Genomic DNA, 19,472 nt, shown 5'->3' on the forward strand with positions numbered 1-19,472 from the left:
ATAAAGGCCAACACACCATAGGCCTTCTTCACAACCCTATCAACCTGGGTGGCAACTTTCAGGGATCTATGTGCATGGACACCGAGATCCCTCTGCTCATCCACACTACCAAGAATTTTACCATTAGCCAAATATTCCGCATTCCTGTTATTCTTTCCAAAGTGAATCACCTCACACTTCTCCACATTAAACTCCATTTGTCACCTCTCAGCCCAGCTCTGCAGCATATCTATGTCACTCTGTAACCTGCAACATCCTTCCGCACTGTCTACAACTCCACCGACTTTAGTGTCGTCTGCAAATTTACTCACCCATCCTTCTGCGCCCTCCTCTAGGTCATTTATAAAAATGACAAACAGCAACGGCCCCAGAACAGATCCTTGTGGTACGCCACTCGTAACTGAACTCCATTCTGAACATTTCCCATCAACTACCACTCTCTGTCTTCTTTCAACTTGCCAATTTCTGATCCACATCTCTAAATCACCCTCAATCCCCAGCCTCCGTATTTTCTGCAATAGCCGACCGTGGGGAACCTTATCAAAAGCTTTACTGAAATCCATATACACCACATCAACTGCTCTACCCTCGTCTACCTGTTCAGTCACCTTCTCAAAGAACTCAATAAGGTTTGTGAGGCATGACCTACCCTTCACAAAACCATGCTGACTATCCCTAATCATATTATTCCTATCTAGATGATTATAAATCGTATCTTTTATAATCCTCTCCAAGACCTTACCCACCACAGACGTTAGGCTCACCGGCCTATAGTTACCGGGGTTATCTCTACTCCCCTTCTCGAACAAAGGGACCACATTTGCTATCCTCCAGTCCTCTGGCACTATTCCTGTAGCCAATGATGACCTAAAAATCAAAGCCAAAGGCTCAGCAATCTCTTCCCTGGCTTCCCAGAGAATCCTAGGATAAATCCCATCCGGCCCCGGGGACTTATCTATTTTCACCTTGTCCAGAATTGCCAACACTTCTTCCCTACGCACCTCAATGCCATCTATTCTAATAGCCTGGGTCTCAGCATTCTCCTCCACAATATTATCTTTTTCTTGAGTGAATACTGACGAAAAGTATTCATTTAGTATCTCGCTTATCTCCTCAGCCTCCACACACAACTTCCCACCACTGTCCTTGACTGGCCCTACTCTTACCCTAGTCATTCTTTTATTCCTGACATACCTATAGAAAGCTTTTGGGTTTTCCTTGATCCTACATGCCAAAGACTTCTCATGTCCCCTCCTTGCTCGTCTCAGCTCTCTCTTTAGATCCTTCCTCGCTTCCTTGTAACTATCAGACGCCCCAACTGAAACTTCATCTTCACATAGGCCTCCTTCTTCCTCTTAACAAGAGATTCCACTTCTTTGGTAAACCACGGTTCCCTCGCTCGACCCCTTCCTCCCTGCCTGACTGGTACATACTTATCAAGAACATGCAATAGCTGTTCCTTGAACAAGCTCCACATATCCAGTGTGCCCAACCCTTGCAGCCTACTTCTCCAACCAACACATCCTAAGTCATGTCTAATGGCATCATAATTGCCCTTCCCCAGCTATAACTCTTGCCCTGCGGGGTATACTTATCCCTTTCCATCACTAACGTAAAGGTCACCGAATTGTGGTCACTGTTTCCAAAGTGCTCACCTACCTCCAGATCTAACACCTGGCCCGGTTCATTACCCAAAACCAAATCCAATGTGGCCTCGCCTCTTGTTGGCCTGTCAACATATTGTGTCAGGAAACCCTCCTGCACACATTGTACAAAGAATGACCCATCTAATGTACTCGAACTATATCTTTTCCAGTCAATATTTGGAAAGTTAAAGTCTCCCATAACAACTACCCTGTTACTTTCGCTCTTTTCCAGAATCATCTTCGCCATCCTTTCCTCTACATCCCTAGAACTATTAGGTGGCCTATAGAAAACTCCCAACAGGGTGACCTCTCCTTTCCTGGTTCTAACCTCAGCCCATACTACCTCAGAAGAAGAGTCCCCATCTAGCATCCTTTCCGCCACCGTAATACTGTCCTTGACTAGCAGCGCCACACCTCCCCCTCTTTTGCCCCCTTCTCTGAGCTTACTAAAACACCTAAACCCCAGAACCTGCAACAACCATTCCTGTTCCTGCTCTATCCATGTCTCTGAAATGGCCACAACATCGAAGTCCCAGGTACCAACCCATGCTGCCAGTTCCCCTACCTTATTTCGTATACTCCTGGCATTGAAGTAGACACACTTCAAACCACCTACCTGAACACTGGCACCCTCTTGCGAAGTCAAATCTGTGCTCCTGACCTCTATACTCTCAATCTCCCGTACCCCAAAACTACAATCCAGGTTCCCATGCCCCTGCTGAATTAGTTTAAACCCCCCAAAGAGCACTAACAAATCTCCCCCCCCAGGATATTGGTGCCCCTCAGGTTCAGATGTAGACCATCCTGTCTATAGAGGTCCCACCTTCCCCAGAAAGAGCCCCAGTTATCCAGAAATCTGAATCCCTCCCGCCTGCACCATCCCTGTAGCCACGTGTTTAATTGCTCTCTCTCCCTATTCCTCATCTCACTATCACGTGGCACGGGCAACAACCCAGAGATAACAACTCTGTTTGTTCTCGCTCTGAGCTTCCATCCTAGCTCCCTAAAGGCCTGCCTGACATCCTTGTCCCCTTTCCTACCTATGTCGTTAGTGCCAATGTGGACTACGACTTGGGGCTGCTCCCCCTCCCCCTTAAGGACCCGGAAAACACGATCCGAGACATCACTTACCCTTGCACCTGGGAGGCAACCTAGTTAAACTAGGTCTTCCCAAACCGTGGGTCACGACTTGCAGTTGGGTTGCGAGACACAATTTGGGGGTTCCAATGACCAAAACCATAATGGTGGCAGTGGAGGAGAGATTTCAGCCTGGCTCAGGTCCGATGATACATTATTTTCTACTATGCAGTTTCAATGGGAATCCAGATTAGTGGAACAGCAAGCAAGCAAGTAGCCTCGGCATACCTAAAACTTGTAAACTCCTCATTGGCAAATGGTATCTGCAGCTTTGGCAAGCACAATCTGGAATAAAGCTGAAAATTAGCAGTGAGTCTTCCTTGACAATTGATAGCTAATGCCCAATGAAAATAATTACAACAGTTTTGGCTTCAATATTTGACACAAAACACTACTACTTAACGTCAGGGATAGCTAAAGTCCATTATTTCAATAACAAAATTCTGTAATCATTTATGAATCACGCACCCTGCTCGCCGCTACCCTGCCCAACTCTACCACTTTTCACTTCCTCTCACAAACTCTCAGTGTGAACAAGGGTTCAAGAGAGGATTGGCAAATCGATCGAGATTAGCTGCCAGCAGAAGGGAAGTAACGACAGGGAGGTCCGGCAAGGACAGAGTCGGCCAAGGGGAGAGATTCAGCCTGTGGGAGAGATAGCGAGCAGGTGATTAGAAAGAGTTGGCTCAGCAACTTTTATATTTTTTTAAGTTATTTAACTTACAGGGTATTTTCATTTTTTTTTGATGAGGAAAACCTAATTTATTGCTATACCATTGGTTTGATGCTGGTTTTTCTTATTTTGACACTTTAGTCTGTAGTGAACGTTGTCATGCTCCTTTTTGTTTTAAACTTCAAGAATGCAATATTGAAGGTGATTATCCTGCTGTTTTATTTCATTTGGACATTTTGATAGTAAAATAATCATGGTTATTGTCCTGCTACTGAGTGTTATTTTGGTCCCCACCAACTCTCCAACAATTCTGACGCAAGAAGCATTAAAATGGGGGTCACACCAGGTAAAAGTTCAGGGAGCATGAAATTAAAAATTTCCAACTAAGGGTCTTTTGGTCTCAGAATAAAGGCAAATTCTGTGACTTCTCAATGTGATCTCCAAACTATTTCCAATTTGTGATATTCTCGCCACAGATTATTAAATTAAAGAAAAAGTATTTTTTAATGCTCTTACTATGAATCATAATATTATTCAATATTTGAACATCTTATTTGAGAGATGGACAGCTCACAATTCAGAAAAGTGGCTTGAAAATTATTGGTGATAAAGATAATGTTTCACAATTTTTAATCCCTCTGATATCACCTATAACAATGCTGTCATGCATTCTGCTTTTGGAGAGCTGTAAAGTAGAAATAAATCACGGCGTGAAAGACATCCCATAGCAAACTGGGGGAGGGGGGGTGGTTAATGGCCAACAAGAGTTTCAAAGTTTTGTTGCTTCAAATATTTAATGGAGAAAACGTTTTAATATTTGCCCTTGCTATTTGTCATCTACAAACCCCTCAGCAACATCACTTGAAGGCAAAGCCTTGGTTTCCATACGTATGTTGATGACACCCAGCTCTGCCTCACTCAACTTATCCGCTGTTGAGAAATGATCAGACTGCTTACACAACATCAGGACTGGATGAGTAAAGATTTCCTCCAATTAAATACTGAGAAGACTGATGCCATTATTTCTGTCCTGCTCCAAACAATGTCCCAAATCTACCGATTCCGTTCTTCTCCCTGGCAACAGTCTGAGATTAAACTAGTCTGTGCAATATCTCAGTATCATATCTGATCCAGGGATGAGCGTCCAACCTCACATTGTGACATCACCAAGACTACCTATTTCCAACCTTATAACATTGTCTAATTTTGTCCTCAGCCCATCTGCTACAAAACCCCTCGTCCATCCCTTTGTTACCTCTGGGCACGACCATTCCAACTCAGTTCTGGGTGACCTGCCATTGTCTGCCCTCCATAAATTTGCAGTTATCCAAACTCTGCTGTCCGTGTCTTAACTTGCACCAAGTTCCATATCGCCATTACCCCCTGCACTAATTGATCTTCATTGGTTTCTGCACAATCAACATTTTAAAAGTGTCATCCTGGTTTTCAAATTCCTTCCTATATCTGTAATTTTCTCCAACCCCACTAACACAATCTAATTCTGGCCTCTTGAGAATTCCTCATTTTAATTTTCACGTCACTCGTGTGTGTCTTTAGTTGTCTCGGCTCAAAGGTCTGGGGTGCATTCCCTAGCTCTACACTCTCTAACTCCTCTCCTCCCCAAAGACACTCCTTAAAACCTACTTATTTGTTCAACTGACCTAATGCCTCCTTAGGTGGCTCGAAGCAATACTTTCTTTATAATACCTCTGTAAAGGCCTTGGGATATTTCATTACGTTAGAGGCGCAACATAAATATAGGTTGTTGCTTATGTAACTCAGTAACCTTCAAATTTTTAAATATTAAAAACAGCAAACATTTGATTTAAAATAATTTACAATCAACAGATTATCACAGTATCTGATGTTTTGGATGCACGTGCTAATTAATATGATGCCCAAGATGCAGATATCAATGTGTAAAAATTCCTTTAAGATAGTTGACTTCCATAAAAAAATGTTTGAAGGATGGGACAAAACATGGTTAAAAAACATGGTTCTATGCAAGCCAAGAGCAAGGATAAATTCAATGTACTGTAGTTTAACTATCAAATAATATTAGCAGGATACAAGATGATAAATTTTAGAATCAGAAGAAAGGTGGATTTTATGATGTCAGTTTAACAAAATAAGTCTAAATGGAAATTGAAAAGTGCTGCCACTTTATAATGCAGTTTTTTCTCCAAATGCAGAAATTTTGAAATATTACTAAAATGGTTAGAACTAAACCGATAAATCAACCACTAAAATAACAAAATAACTCTGCACTGCCAATTTCTTCACGGTGGAAATTTTTTAATGTGAGTCCCATTTGGGATAAAACGGACATAGCTAGTTCAAGTTGTAACTGATGCCGAACATTTTTAAAGGGTATAAATGTTCCCCTGTACCTTTAGAGAATACAAAATCAACTTTGTGTTTTTAAAGAGTTGAATGTAATTCTAACCTAGCTAATTTTGCCTTGCCCAGACCAGTCCACTTACATACACACTGATCTTACGACAATTCATCATTATATTACACAACACCTGCAAAATAGGCTCATGTTGCTAGCTGGCAGATAAACACAGCTGTAGTCGATACAATTTATCCAGACTTAAAACACCGGCTCTTGCGACATGGTGGGTGTTTATTCACTTTTTTTTTAAATTGATCTTTTGTTTGTTGAATGACTATTATTCTCCTGCCAACTATACCCATCAAAGCACAATAGGTCTTTGAAACTGCTGAACGTACATACGAAATTGACATTTTTAGGTCTTTAACCCACCATCAGACCCGTTCTGACAACCTATACAATCAATTGATCATTTACGTCTGTATGGTACCCATTATTGATCAGACCATTGGCAAGGGAGATTTGTTAATCCAAGTTCCATTAGATATTGCTCATTATAATCATTCGGCACCAGAAACATCAAAGGCTGTGGGAATAAATAAAATATATTGTGCTTGACCAGTAAGAACAGATCAAAATTTACAGGTTATACCTTAACGGGGGCACAACTTTCCCTGTTATCAACCATAATGTACTTCAACAATGATCTTGCAACTGTGTACATCGTCAGAGTAGGGCTTCACCTAAATAGTGACTATTTAAAGGAGTCAAATAGTAATTCAGGTTCAACAAACTTAGTTGATCACTTTTTGTTGACAGCTAATAATGATATAGTACTTGGATATTCATTCAACCTCTCCCTGCGAGAGAAGTAAAGACTCTCAAGAGTTATTTTTAATGGCTTTTGCTAGCCTGGATAAAATACTGTTCTTTGGCTTTTAATGAAAACACAGTTATGGCTCTGTGCATTTTTCTTAAAGCCAACTACAACAAACCATCAGCACTGGGACACTGAAGTTAAAACACATTTGGATAGCAGCAATTTAAATGAATGAATACTCCAGCTTGTGACCTCCATATTTATTCAGCACATGGGAGCCATTTAAACTTTTGCTAACTCATGGATTTCCAAGTTCTTTTTCTCTTCAAAATAAAAATGTAGTCCCTGAAATTTACATGCAAATGCACAATCAGTTTTGCTTCAGATTTTTTTTTGCTCTACCAGTTTTATCCTCTTATCTCCTGAAGGCAGCAACTCTTGTTGAGATAGAGTTTCAAATGCAGTAAATTGTCTTCCTATACTTATCCCACATGCCTGTTCTGCCAACAACAAACGTCTGCAGGTTATTGACATTGCATCTAAACTGTGCCTTCAGCAGCAGACATCCACACATACTCGCAAGGATCAACAAACAACATTCAATAGTGCAATAATAAAAACAGTGTGCTGGAAATACTCAGCAGGTCTTGGAACATCTGCTGGGTATGAAACATTTCAGATTCTGGTGAAAGATCACCGACTTGAAGCACTAGCTATTTCTCTTTCCACAGATACTGCCACACCTGAGCATTTTCTGATTTTATATCGGATTTCCAGTGTTTTATGTTTAGGGGGGCCATACAGGCATAGTATTTCTGACCTTTGTTGCACTGATGCAAATTGCACCTGCCTCCCCATTGGAGGCAAGTGAATACACCACAAATAGCCTACCAAAACTGGGATTGTTTATTTGTCTGTCTTAATGCCACATAAAATGATGCTTTAATCCAGTGGACCAAAACTATAGCGGATGCTGGAAATCTGAAATAAAAACAGAAAATGCTCGATAAACGCAGCAGGTCTAGCAGCATCTATGGAGAAACAGAGTTAATGTTTCAGATCAAAATGAGCCTTCTACAAAACTACTGATGTAGCTTATACAGATTTTTTGAGCAAAGTCTTTGACAAGCTCCCACATGGGAGACTGATAGGGAAGGTAAAAACACATGGGATCCAGGGTAACTTGGCACGTTGGATCCAAAACTGGTTAGCGGTAGAAGACACGTATGTATGGAGTAACAAAACAAGGGAGTACTCAATGAATGACAGGACATTAGGAAGCTCAGAGGAACAGAGGGCAGGACAGGTGAACAGGGTAGTTAAGACCTTATCAGTCATGTCATAGATTATAAATGCAGGGAGATTATGTTGGAGCTGTACAAAATTTTGGTTAGGGCACAGCTGGAGTAGTGTGCGCAGTTCTGGTCACCTCATTATAGGGTGTGATTTGTACTGATGACTTTGCAGAGGAGATACACCAAGACGTTGCTTAGGATGGAGCATTTGAGCTAATAAGAGAGAAGCTGGATAAGCTCGGGGTGTATTAATTAGAGCAGCGACGGCTGAGGGGGGAACTGATGGAGGTGTATATATAATTATGAGGGGTATGGACAGGGTCAGCAGGAAGCTGCTGTTCCCCTCAGCTGAACACCATTCAAGGCTATGGGCCAAGTGCTGGAAAATAGGATCAGTGTAGAGTTAGTGTAGTTTTGTCGGTACAGATTCAATGGGCTGAAGAGCCTCATCTGTACAGGATGACTCTATGAAGTTTGGGTTACAACGAACAGCACTTACAACATTGATTAACTGACACTGTTTCAAATTTAAAACATCAGTTTTAACTTTACGATGCCACACCAGTGAACAGGTTCAAACATTCACATGTGCACATCGATATTCTGCACTGCCGCTCCCTGATCAAGATGCTCAGTTGCTTTTCTGACTAATTTTTACTTGTTAAATCTTTGTTTCCAAACTTTTTCTTAAAATATATATTATATATTATTTGCTATATTACTTTTTTATAATTGACGGAATACAAAATTCTGTATTTTTTCGGAAATAGGGTTTCAGGTCTTTGCCTATTTATAATATTGGTCTGGGAAAATTGGTTACAAGCTAAGAAAGTGTTTTCAAGACCCAATTGTGTATCAAGTCCGCGCATTTTCTGTAGTGAACTGTAAATCGCATTTATGTGAAAGTATAACACAGTATAACACAAGGTTGGTCCAATCATTACCAACAGAGAAAACAGTCAGATTATTTTCTGTAATGACTTTTTAGTAACTCGTTAAGATCCACTACTGTTAAGAATAAGCAGCAAGCATGAATATCAGATCAGATACCAACTTGGAGATCTTGACTTTTCAGTGTCACGGTCGAGGCCATTTTATAGTCTTTTTTTTGGTGCTGTTGAAAGTGGGAAATTGATGAGCTAACAATGTGCCTCCAGCTGGTCACCTATTCTCCTGCAGGCGTTCCAAAGTAACAATGGTAATGGGTACAGGGTATCTGGTCCAGCTAACTCCGAACAAAGGAGGTCGTAATCTCCCACAATGGTGCTAATGGTCGAAGCATTAGCAGACCAACATAACGGTTTCAACAAAGAACGCATCAATTAGTTTCTCCAAAAACCAAAGCAATCCAAACTCTCATTAAACGTCAAGATTTCAGTCATCGTGTGTCCAACATCGAGGGTGTAAGTCAAACGACCTCCCCCAAACTGCATTGTTATATCATCTGTTGGAACTGAATTCTGGCAGTTACTGTCTCGACATCCAACGTGAACAGCCTGTGCTTTTACCATAAAGCCAGTAACAGCAAATAAAACTCAGACCTTGATCAAACCTGCCAATTGCTGGAATCTTGGAACTAATGCCTCTTGATTAACTCATTCTAAGTGCCGTCTCCTGTCGTACAAGTCTCACTTTGAAAAGACAGAGCATTCTGCAATTAGCCAACCACCCCATGGAAGCCGACTTTGGATTCTGGACACATGCAAAACCGATACTTGTATTTTATTGCATTCATGCTCTGAACCCTCTTCCTTTTTCTTTATCCCCCCATTTATTATGGGAGTGTAAAAAGTGGTGGGCATATTTTCATCTTACCTCAGGTTTGTTGTGCAAGTCATTAGTAGAGGATTGGAACATTTCCAAACTTGAGGGTTGGTGAGAATAACCCCCCCCCCCCCCCCCCCCCCCCCCCCCCCGCCGCCGCCACGCTCCAATCCCCTGTTTAGTAAGGGAGAAAATCATTTGATAAAAAAAACCTTCTGGTTACGAACGAGTAGAGAACAGGGACATCAAGGCAGTTTTGGTGACCCCACTCCTGTCCGTGAGACGGGTAAGACTTCCTCAATGGAATATGCAAGAGAGATAGGAAGATCTTTACTGGAATTTTCCAGTTGAGAAAGGTTTTTAAAAACATAAGAAGGTCCGTCTCCCCCAATGTGATAATGACCAGATACACTGTTTTAGCTATGCTGGTTGAGGGATAAATATTAACCAGGACCTGGGAATAACTCCACTGCTCCTCTTCAAATAGTACCATGGGATTGTTTAATAGAACATGTCGCGAGAGCGAGATATGAGGAAATTGGGTCCAGAAGAGACCCTAATGCAGCAGGCAATTTCGGGGTTAAACAGACTGAGAGAAACAAAAATCTGCTAGCACAGAGTCAGAGGGATATGTTTACACCTGGTCAAGTTACATTGTCCCAGTGGGAATACACAGGATGCCTCAGGTCCATTGTTCTTCGGGGCAATCCTGTGTGATCAGCTATTAGTACATTGCAGAGTCTGACCACCTCTTGTGAGAGAGCGACAGACAGTTACAGGAGAATGCTTTGGAAATCGACTGAGAAGGTCATGAAAGTTGCCAACAGGGCAGGCTTTGGAAAAGGGTTCAGAATGCATGTCCCTACCAGAAGAAAAATTGTTTTGCAAATGCAAGTATTGCCTTTGTTTGCCTGTGGAAGTGTCATAAGAGCTGCATATTCTGTTAACAGTGTTGTTAATGGGAACTGTTAAGGTTAAGAAACTTCTTTCCACACCATCTTAAAACTTTAAAAAGTTATGGTCCTGGTCTAGTCTCTTAGCTACTGTTGAGAGCTACTGCACTGAATTGTCAGCCTGAATTTTTGTATTCAAGTCTCTGGAATGGGGCTTAAAGCCACAATCATCTGAATGCTTAGGCTGTTTGTGAGATCAGCACCCAAGTTAAAAAAGCGCTCTGCTAAGCATGGAAGCATTATGCAAACAGGTACAAGATAAGTAAATACAAGGCAAGAATATTGGGGTGACAGAACGCGTGACATTTACTCAGCCATACAGAGTCTAAGTCAAGTCATTATGGCACAGAGGAAACTATTCAATCCATCAAGTTCATGCCAGCTCTCTACTGAGCAATTCAGTCAGTCCCATTCTGATTTCATCCCTGTAGCTTGTAGGATTATCTCCTCAAAGCCCTCATCCAATTTCCTTTTAGAATCATCCATCATTTCTGCACCTATCACCATCATACAAAGCAAGCTCCTGGTCGTGACCATTCGTTGTATAAAAATGTTCTTCTGCACATTTGCCTGCAAGCCCAATACTTTTAAAACAGCGTACACTAATCCTTGTACCATCAGCTAATTGCGTATCTCATCTTAACCTCTAAAATCCAAAGGTTTTTCGGACCTTTCTGATAGCACCTGCCTCCTCATTGTTGGAGGAGGTGCTATGGGTAATGGGGTTAGAGGGTGAGGTTGTCTCGGCGATTTATGGGAGGATTTAGGAGGAGGATAAGGTGTGTATGGAAGGGGTTAAGACCAAATGGGAGGAGTAGTTGAGGATGGCGCTGGAGGATGGACTGTGGTCTGAGGTGCTGCAGAGGGTGATGCCCCAACCTCATGCACGAGGCTGGGGTTGATAAAGGTGAAGGTGTTGCACAGGGCACATTTGACAAAGTCAAGGATGGGCCGGCCATTTGAGGGGGTAGAGGATACATGCAAACGGTGTGGGAGGGGCCCGGCTAATCATGTGCACATGTTCTGGTCTTGCTCAAATTTTGGGGTCGTTTTACAGCACTATGTCAGCAATCCTGCATGGGGATTTGGAGCCGGGTCCCCTGGGGCCAGTTTTGGGGTGTCAGACCTGCTGGATTTGCAGATGGGAGCGGTACAGATATTTTGGCCTTTGCCTCATTGATCGCTCGTAGGCGGGTTCTGTTGGGGCGGAGGTCAGCATCTCTACCCTGTGCCTCGACATGGCTGGGGAATCGAATGGAGTTCTTACATCTTGAGAAGGTGAAATATGCCCCAAGGGAGACAGATGAGGGGTTCCACAAGAGATAGAACATAGAACATACAGTACAGGAGGCCATTCGGCCCATCGAGTCTGCGCCAACCCACTTAAGCCCTCACTTACACCCTATCCCCGTAACCCAATAACCCCTCCTAACCTTTTTGGTCACTAAGGGCAATTTATCATGGCCAATCCACCTAACCTGCACATCTTTGGCCTGTTGGAAACCGGAGCACCCGGAGGAAACCCATGCAGACACGGGGAGAACGTGCTGACTCCACACAGAGTGACCCAGCGGGAAATCGAACCTGGGACCCTGGCGCTGTGAAGCCACAGTGCTATCCACTTGTGCTACCGAGCTGCCCACTAATGGGGGTTGTTTCTTTTGCATTCTGGAGAGCTAGTTGCAGTCAACTGTGTGTGCGTGGGAGAGGAGTAGGAGGTGGGGGAGGAGGAGGAGGTGGGTGGGGGGAGGGGGGGGAATGTTTCCAATAATACTTATAAAATCTTGTACACCTCTATCATATCTCCCCTCAACCCCCTTTGCTCCAAGTAGCACAATCCCACTTTATTTAAGCTAACCCTGTGGCTACAATCCCCATCCCTAGAATAATTTTGGTAAATCTCCTCTGCACCTTCTCAAGGACTCTCACATTCTTCCAAAAGTGGAGTCAAGGGTCATAGGGGGCAGGTACGTGAGTAGAATTAAGGCCACAATCAAACCAGCCATTGTCGTAATGAATGCTGGAGGCTAGATGGGTTGAATAGCCTACTCCTGCGCCAGTTTCTTAAGATCTTTTGCATAGTGACCAAAACTGGGCACAAAAGTGGCGCAGTGGTTAGCACGGCACTGAAGTCCCAGGTTCTATCCCGGCCCTGAGTCACTGTCCGCGTGGAGTTTGCACATTTTCCCGTGTGCGTGGATCTCACCGCCACAAACCAAAAGATGTGCAGGGTACATGGATTGGTCATGTTAAATTGCCCCTTAATTTGAAAATTAATTGGATACTCTAAATTTAAACAAAATGAAACAAAAAAAGAACTGGGTACAATACTCTAGTGGTGGCCTAACCAGAAGTTTTGTACAGCTTCAGCTTAACCTCTCCGATTTTGTACCCAATGCCACTACAAGATCCCATATGCTTTGCCAAATACTCACGCAATATATCTTGCCACCTACAAAGACACATGCAGCCCAGACCCCTCTTTCCCTATAAACACTTTAGAACTCTGCCATTTAATCTATATTGCCTCTCCCTATCCATCTACCACTTATATACTCATTCTGCTAGTGTATGTCCTGTTGCAGTTGATTGATACCATCCTCACCGTTTGCCACATCTCCATATTTGGCATCACGGACAAGTTGTGAAATGTTACTCTGTATTCCAATATGCAAGTCCTAGCATGTCTACCACCTCCATTCTGAAAAACAAACCTCTTACTTTACCATGATGTGGAGATGCCGGCGTTGGACTGGGGTGAGCACAGTAAGAAGTCTTACAACACCAGGTTAAAGTCCAACAGGTTTGTTTCAAACACGAGCTTTCGGAGCACGGCTCCTTCTTCAGGTGAATGGAAAGGCTTGTTCCAGAAATGTTTATATAGACACAGTCAGGGATGCCCGGAATGCGAGCACCTGCAGGCAATCAAATCATCAAAGATGCAGAGAGAGAGGTAACTCCAGGTTAAAGAGGTGTGAATTGTCCCAAGCCAGTTCAGTCGGTAGGCCTCTGCAAGTCCAGGCTTGTTGGTGGGGGCCGAATGTAATGCGACATGAATCCCAGATCCCGGTTGAGTCCGCATTCATGCGTGCGGAACTTAGCTATAAGTTTTTGCTCAGCAATTTTGCGTTGTCGCGTCTCCTGAAGGCCTCCTTGTAGAATGCTGACCCGGAGATCAGAGGCTGAATGTCCTTGACTGCTGAAGTGTTCCCCAACTGGAAGGGAACAGTCCTGCCTGTTGATAGTCGCACGATGCCCGTTCATTCGTTGTCGCAGTGTCTGCATGGTCTCGCCAATGTACCACGCTTCGGGACATCCTTTCCTGCAGCGTATGAGGTAGACTACATTGGTCGAGTCGCACGAGTATGCGCCGCGTACCTGGTGGGTGGTGTTTCCACGTGTAATGGTGGTGTCCATGTCGATGATCTGGCATGTCTTGCAGAGATTACCCTGGCAGGGTTTTGTGGTGTTGTGGTTGCTGTTCTGAAGGCTGGGTAATTTGCTGCAAACAATGGTTTGTTTGAGGTTGCGCGGTTGTTTGAAGGCCAGTAGTGGGGGTGTGGGGATGACCTTGGCAAGATGTCCATCCTCGCTGATGATGTGTTGGAGGCTGCGAAGAAGATGTCGTAGTTTCTCCGCCCCAGGAAAGTACTGGACGACGAAGGGTACTCTGTCAGTGGTGTCCCGTGTTTGTCTTCTGAGGAGGTCGGTGCGGTTTTTTGCTGTGGCGCGGTGGAACTGTCGATCAATGAGTCGAGCGCCATATCCCGTTCGTACGAGGGCATCTTTCAGCATCTGTAGGTGTCTGTTGCGCTCCTCCTTGTCTGAGCAGATCCTGTGTATACGGAGGGCTTGTCCATAGGGGATGGCTTCTTTAATGTGTTTCGGGTGAAAGCTGGAGAAGTGGAGCATCGTGAGATTATCTGTGGGCTTGCGGTAAAGCGAGGTGCTGAGGTGACCGTCCTTGATGGAGACGAGTGTGTCCAAGAATGGAACTGAATTTGGAGAATAGTCCATGGTGAGTTTGATGGTGGGATGGAACTTATTGATGTCATCGTGTAGTCGTTTCAGTGATGTCTCGCCGTGGGTCCAAAGGAAAAAAATGTCATCGATGTATCTGGTGTATAGCATCGGTTGAAAGTCCTGTGTGGTGAGGAAGTCCTGTTCAAACTTGTGCATGAAGATGTTGGCATATTGAGGTGCAAATTTGGTCCCCATGGCTGTTCCGTGCGTCTGGATGAAGAATTTGTTGTCGAAGGTGAAGACGTTGTGGTCTAGAATGAAACGGATGAGTTGCAGAATTGCGTCTGGAGATTGGCAGTTGTCGGTGTTGAGGACTGAGGCTGTTGCAGCAATGCCGTCGTCATGGGGGATGCTGGTGTAGAGTGCCGAGACATCCATTGTGACGAGGAATGTTCCTGGTTCAACTGGTCCATGGGTGCTGAGTTTCTGTAGGAAGTCCGTCGTGTCGCGACAGAAGCTGGGTGTACCTTGTACGATGGGTTTCAAGATGCCCTCGATGTGGCCAGAGAGGTTCTCACACAGGGTCCCATTGCCTGAAACGATAGGACGGCCTGGTGTGTTGGCCTTGTGTATTTTCGGGAGGCAATAGAGATCTCCAATGCGGGGATTACGTGGGATGAGAGCACGTAGGGTGTTCTGAAGGTCTGGATCTAAGGTCTTGATCAGTCTGCTGAGTTGGCGGATGTGTTCCTTGGTTGGATCTGCAGGTAACTGCCTGTAGTGTTCCTGGTTGTCGAGTTGTCGGTATACTTCTTTGCAGTAGTCTGTTCTGTTCAGTATGACGGTGGCCCCTCCTTTGTCTGCTGGTTTGATGACGATGTTGCGGTTGGTCTTGAGAGTGCGGATGGCGTTGCGTTGTGCTTGGGTGACGTTTGAGGCTGCCTTGTGATTGCGAGTGATGAATCTGGCATTGACACGACTTCTGACGGCTTGAGCATACATGTCGAGTCTAGGGCAGCGGCCTTCCGGAGGGGTCCAATTTGACTCTTTCCTTTTCGGTTGCTGCACTGCAGATCTCGCGGTCTGCTGTTCCGGTTCATTGGTCGTGTCCCTGGGTTCGCTGTCGGCCTCTTGGGGTCTGTGGAAGAATTCCCGGAGCCTCATTCGCCTGATGAATTCCTCCGTATCTGCCGCGAGACTGATGGGGTCCATTTTGGTGGTGGTGCAGAAATTGAGCCCTCTGCTGAGGACTTCGATTTCGTCTGGTTGAAGGGTGTAGTCTGACAAGTTGACAATGGATTTCCCTGTATTGTTTTCGACTGTTGTACCGGGAGAAGCTTGATTGCTGCTGGTGGTGGTACCTCTCTCTCTGCATCTTTGATGATTTGATTGCCTGCAGGTGCTCGCATTCCGGGCATCCCTGACTGTGTCTATATAAACATTTCTGGAACAAGCCTTTCCATTCACCTGAAGAAGGAGCCGTGCTCCGAAAGCTCGTGTTTGAAACAAACCTGTTGGACTTTAACCTGGTGTTGTAAGACTTCTTACTGTTACTTTACCATGACTTGCTGTTTCCTGTTCTTTAGGCAATTTTGTTATCCGAGTTGAGACTCACTTTTATAGAACATAGAACAGTACAGCACAGAGCAGGCCCTTCGGCCCTCAATGTTGTGCCGAGCCATGATCACCCTACTCAAACCTACGTATCCACCCTATACCCGTAACCCAACAACCCCCCCCCCCCCTTAACCTTACTTTTATTAGGACACTACGGGCAATTTAGCATGGCCAATCCACCTAACCCGCACATCTTTGGACTGTGGGAGGAAACCGGAGCACCCGGAGGAAACCCACGCACACAGGGGGAGGACGTGCAGACTCCACACAGACAGTGACCCAGCCGGGAATCGAACCTGGGACCCTGGAGCTGTGAAGCATTTATGCTAACCACCATGCTACCCTGCTGCCCATTCCATTCCATAAGCCGCAATCTTTTTAATTAGCCTTTTATGTGGTACTTTCTGAAAGACTTTCTTAAAACAGTATAGGTAATATCTATTGCTCTCCCTTTATCGACCTTACCTGATACTTCAGAAATTAATTACATCAGTCAAGCCCAATGTGCCTTTCACAAATACCTCTCCTTAATGAATGCTTTTTGAATTTTTTGCCCAATTATTTCTAAATCTTACCCATATGATTGATGTTAAACTGACTGGCATGAAGTTACCAGGAATATCCTGACAGCATTTCTCGTTACTTGTAACATTTGCCACTCACCATCTCACCTGTATCTAGAGAAGATTGGAAGATCTGGCAAGTCCTTTCACCATCTGATTTCCTGGCATGCCATCCGGACCAGGCAACATATCAACTCAAAGCATAGCCAGCCCTGAGCTCCATCCATTAACTCTATCATCTCTGCTTCTTCCAATATTTTGTTAGCATCCTCTCCCTCCATGAATACCAATACAAAGTAGTCATTAAGTAATCTAGCGTTGTCTTGCACCTCTGTCCTGCACCTCAAAGATACATCACCCTTTTTGTCTCTAATGGGCACACCTGCTTTAATACACACTTGCATTTATAGCAATAAAATGATCAGAAGAGCTCAAGAGGGCAATATAACCATGGTAACAAGCTAACTCAAAAGATTGAGAGGGGTGAAGTGTACTTTATTGGTTCCTTGTTGCTCATGATAATAATCGCTTATTGTCAGAAGTAGGCTTCAGTGAAGTTACTGTGAAAAGCCCCTAGTCGCCACATTCCGGCACCTGTTCAGGAAGGCCAGTACGGAAATTGCACCCGCGCTGCCGGTCTTGTTCTGCATTACAAGCCAGCTGTTTAGCCCACTGTGCTAAAACAGCCCCTCATGTCACTTGTGTGTACCTTTGCTGTACTATATTTATTAGAGGCATGCATGGAAAGTCAAAAAGTCGAATTAGTACAAGAGTAAAGACCAAACCCTTGTGTACCTCAATGGTTCAAGGGAAAAAAAAAAGAAAATAGTTCAACACTAACAACTAAACCACGGTTGACATTAAAAGCAAGGAAAGACAGAGGTAAGATGTACCACACTTTCCAATGAGAAAGCACTATTTTCTATTAATCAAGATATTGAGAATCACATTGGTTCTACTTACCAATCCCTGAATTAGCCCCAGTGACAATGACAACTTTGCCACTTAGGTCTCGACCCTGTAGAATTTCCATTGCAGCACTATTCCCATCATATCTCTGCCGAATATTTGGTTTCTCAGATGCCTCTTCAACAGTAAATGCTAAACGTGGATCCAGGTACGTGGTCCTTTTGTTTATGTGACTAAGAGAAGAGATTTTATAAGTAATTTCAATTACTAAAATAAAGAAAAAAATTAAACAAAATTAAATGATAAAGAAATAGATTTAAAAAATAAATAATTCTTGCTGTTTCTTCCCGCTTCCCCCCACTTTCTAATTGTATACATCAAATTAGAAATTCTGAATACAAAATTAAAAATGAGCTGGAGTACCATCATTACCAGTAAACAGAATTATTCTCTTAGTCATAAGCAGCTCTAAACAAATCCGACTGTTCTCTAGAAACTAGTGGTTTAAAATGTGGATTTGTTGTACAATTGATTCGCTTTCAGATGAGGTACACATCAAAACTGATTTTTTTAAATCTTCCATCGCCAGGTTTACCATCAAGAGAAAAGACAAGTACCAGTTAATGTTGCAACCAAAGATACTTAGTTAGGCCCGGAATCCAGAAGCTAGCCAAGCCTCCCTCTCGAGAGCAAGACAGAAGGAAAGGGTTAAAAATCAAGAGTCCAGCAAGAAAATGGTCACAAAAGTAAACCAACAGAATGTTCAACTCTTAGTCCCCACGAAATGATGGGAGCTGTCGTGGATCAGGAACACAATTGCTACAAGAACCAGCTTTGCTTATATGTGTTTAACTCAGCCACACCATTAGCATCCTGCTTCCAAGTTTCCAGAGGGCAGGTGAAATCAAATTTGTCAAAGGAAGGATTTCCAAATCTTCCCCACAAGTCCAAGCATGGATCAGAAAAATTCAACTCGACATGCTGCGGAATGGAAAGGAGACTTGACAAGGCTGCATGTCATGTTTCTCCATGAGCTGCTCCCATGTGTTGTTGCAACTGAAGGCAAGTGATGTGCAAGACAGATGAACTGATTTCCAAGAAGTTGGCAATCACATGGTTAGCAGTGAAAACACCCTCAGAATGGCTGGGGCTCTTCAGTTCACTGCTGTCAGTTTCACTCTGGAAGCAATCTTCGCTGGTTGAACCTGGCAAGTTGCTGACAAGTCAGTAAATGGTTGTGCTGGCTGGTTGATAAGCGCAGTTAATGACCTATTTACAGTTGACAATTACTTGCCCGACAGCTCCAAGGACGGATTCTGATTTCCCCACTGCCCACCACTTCCATTCCATCGACCATTCATATTCTAATTTTATCTTTGGTCTCCTCTAGAGCTCCACCCAGAGTGCTTACCTAATTTTTTTCTTTTCAGATGCTAAATGACATTTCCAGCATTTCCTGCTTCTATCACTGTTACTATGCAGGAGCAACATGAGTGGACTGTTCCACTAACAGGAGCTGCCACACGAATAAGTAACACGATATAAGAATTTCAGTGTCAATGCAATGCAAGCAACATAGGCCACACGCCCCAACAACTGGGGAATTGTATCAAACAGTACGGTCCTCTGGCTCTTCGCAAGAGGCAAAGTACTGATTGTACTCAACCAGCCCATGCTTGCAAAATTCCAATGTTAGATGTGATTCCATAATTGGACAGCACTTGCTGAACAATGCTCAGAATTACACGTTACCAATTTAGGATTATAGTTAATCTCATAACGTGGCGTCCTTAC

The 19,472-nt window shown here is 43.8% G+C and overlaps 1 protein-coding gene across 2 annotated transcripts in view; it reads right to left on the minus strand.

Moving 5' to 3' along the window:
• wwox (WW domain containing oxidoreductase) overlaps nt 1–19,472 on the minus strand; it is a 1,021,417-nt gene that overhangs the window by 972,587 nt on the left and 29,358 nt on the right. For both annotated transcript variants that reach the window (XM_038806252.1, XM_038806251.1), the window contains exon 4: nt 17,733–17,911. In XM_038806252.1, the coding sequence (XP_038662180.1) occupies nt 17,733–17,802 (70 nt within the window). In that variant the 5' untranslated portion in view covers nt 17,803–17,911. The remainder of the gene's footprint in view (nt 1–17,732; nt 17,912–19,472) is intronic.

This window comes from Scyliorhinus canicula, chromosome 9, assembly GCF_902713615.1.
Source record: "Scyliorhinus canicula chromosome 9, sScyCan1.1, whole genome shotgun sequence".
Taxonomy (NCBI): domain Eukaryota; kingdom Metazoa; phylum Chordata; class Chondrichthyes; order Carcharhiniformes; family Scyliorhinidae; genus Scyliorhinus; species Scyliorhinus canicula.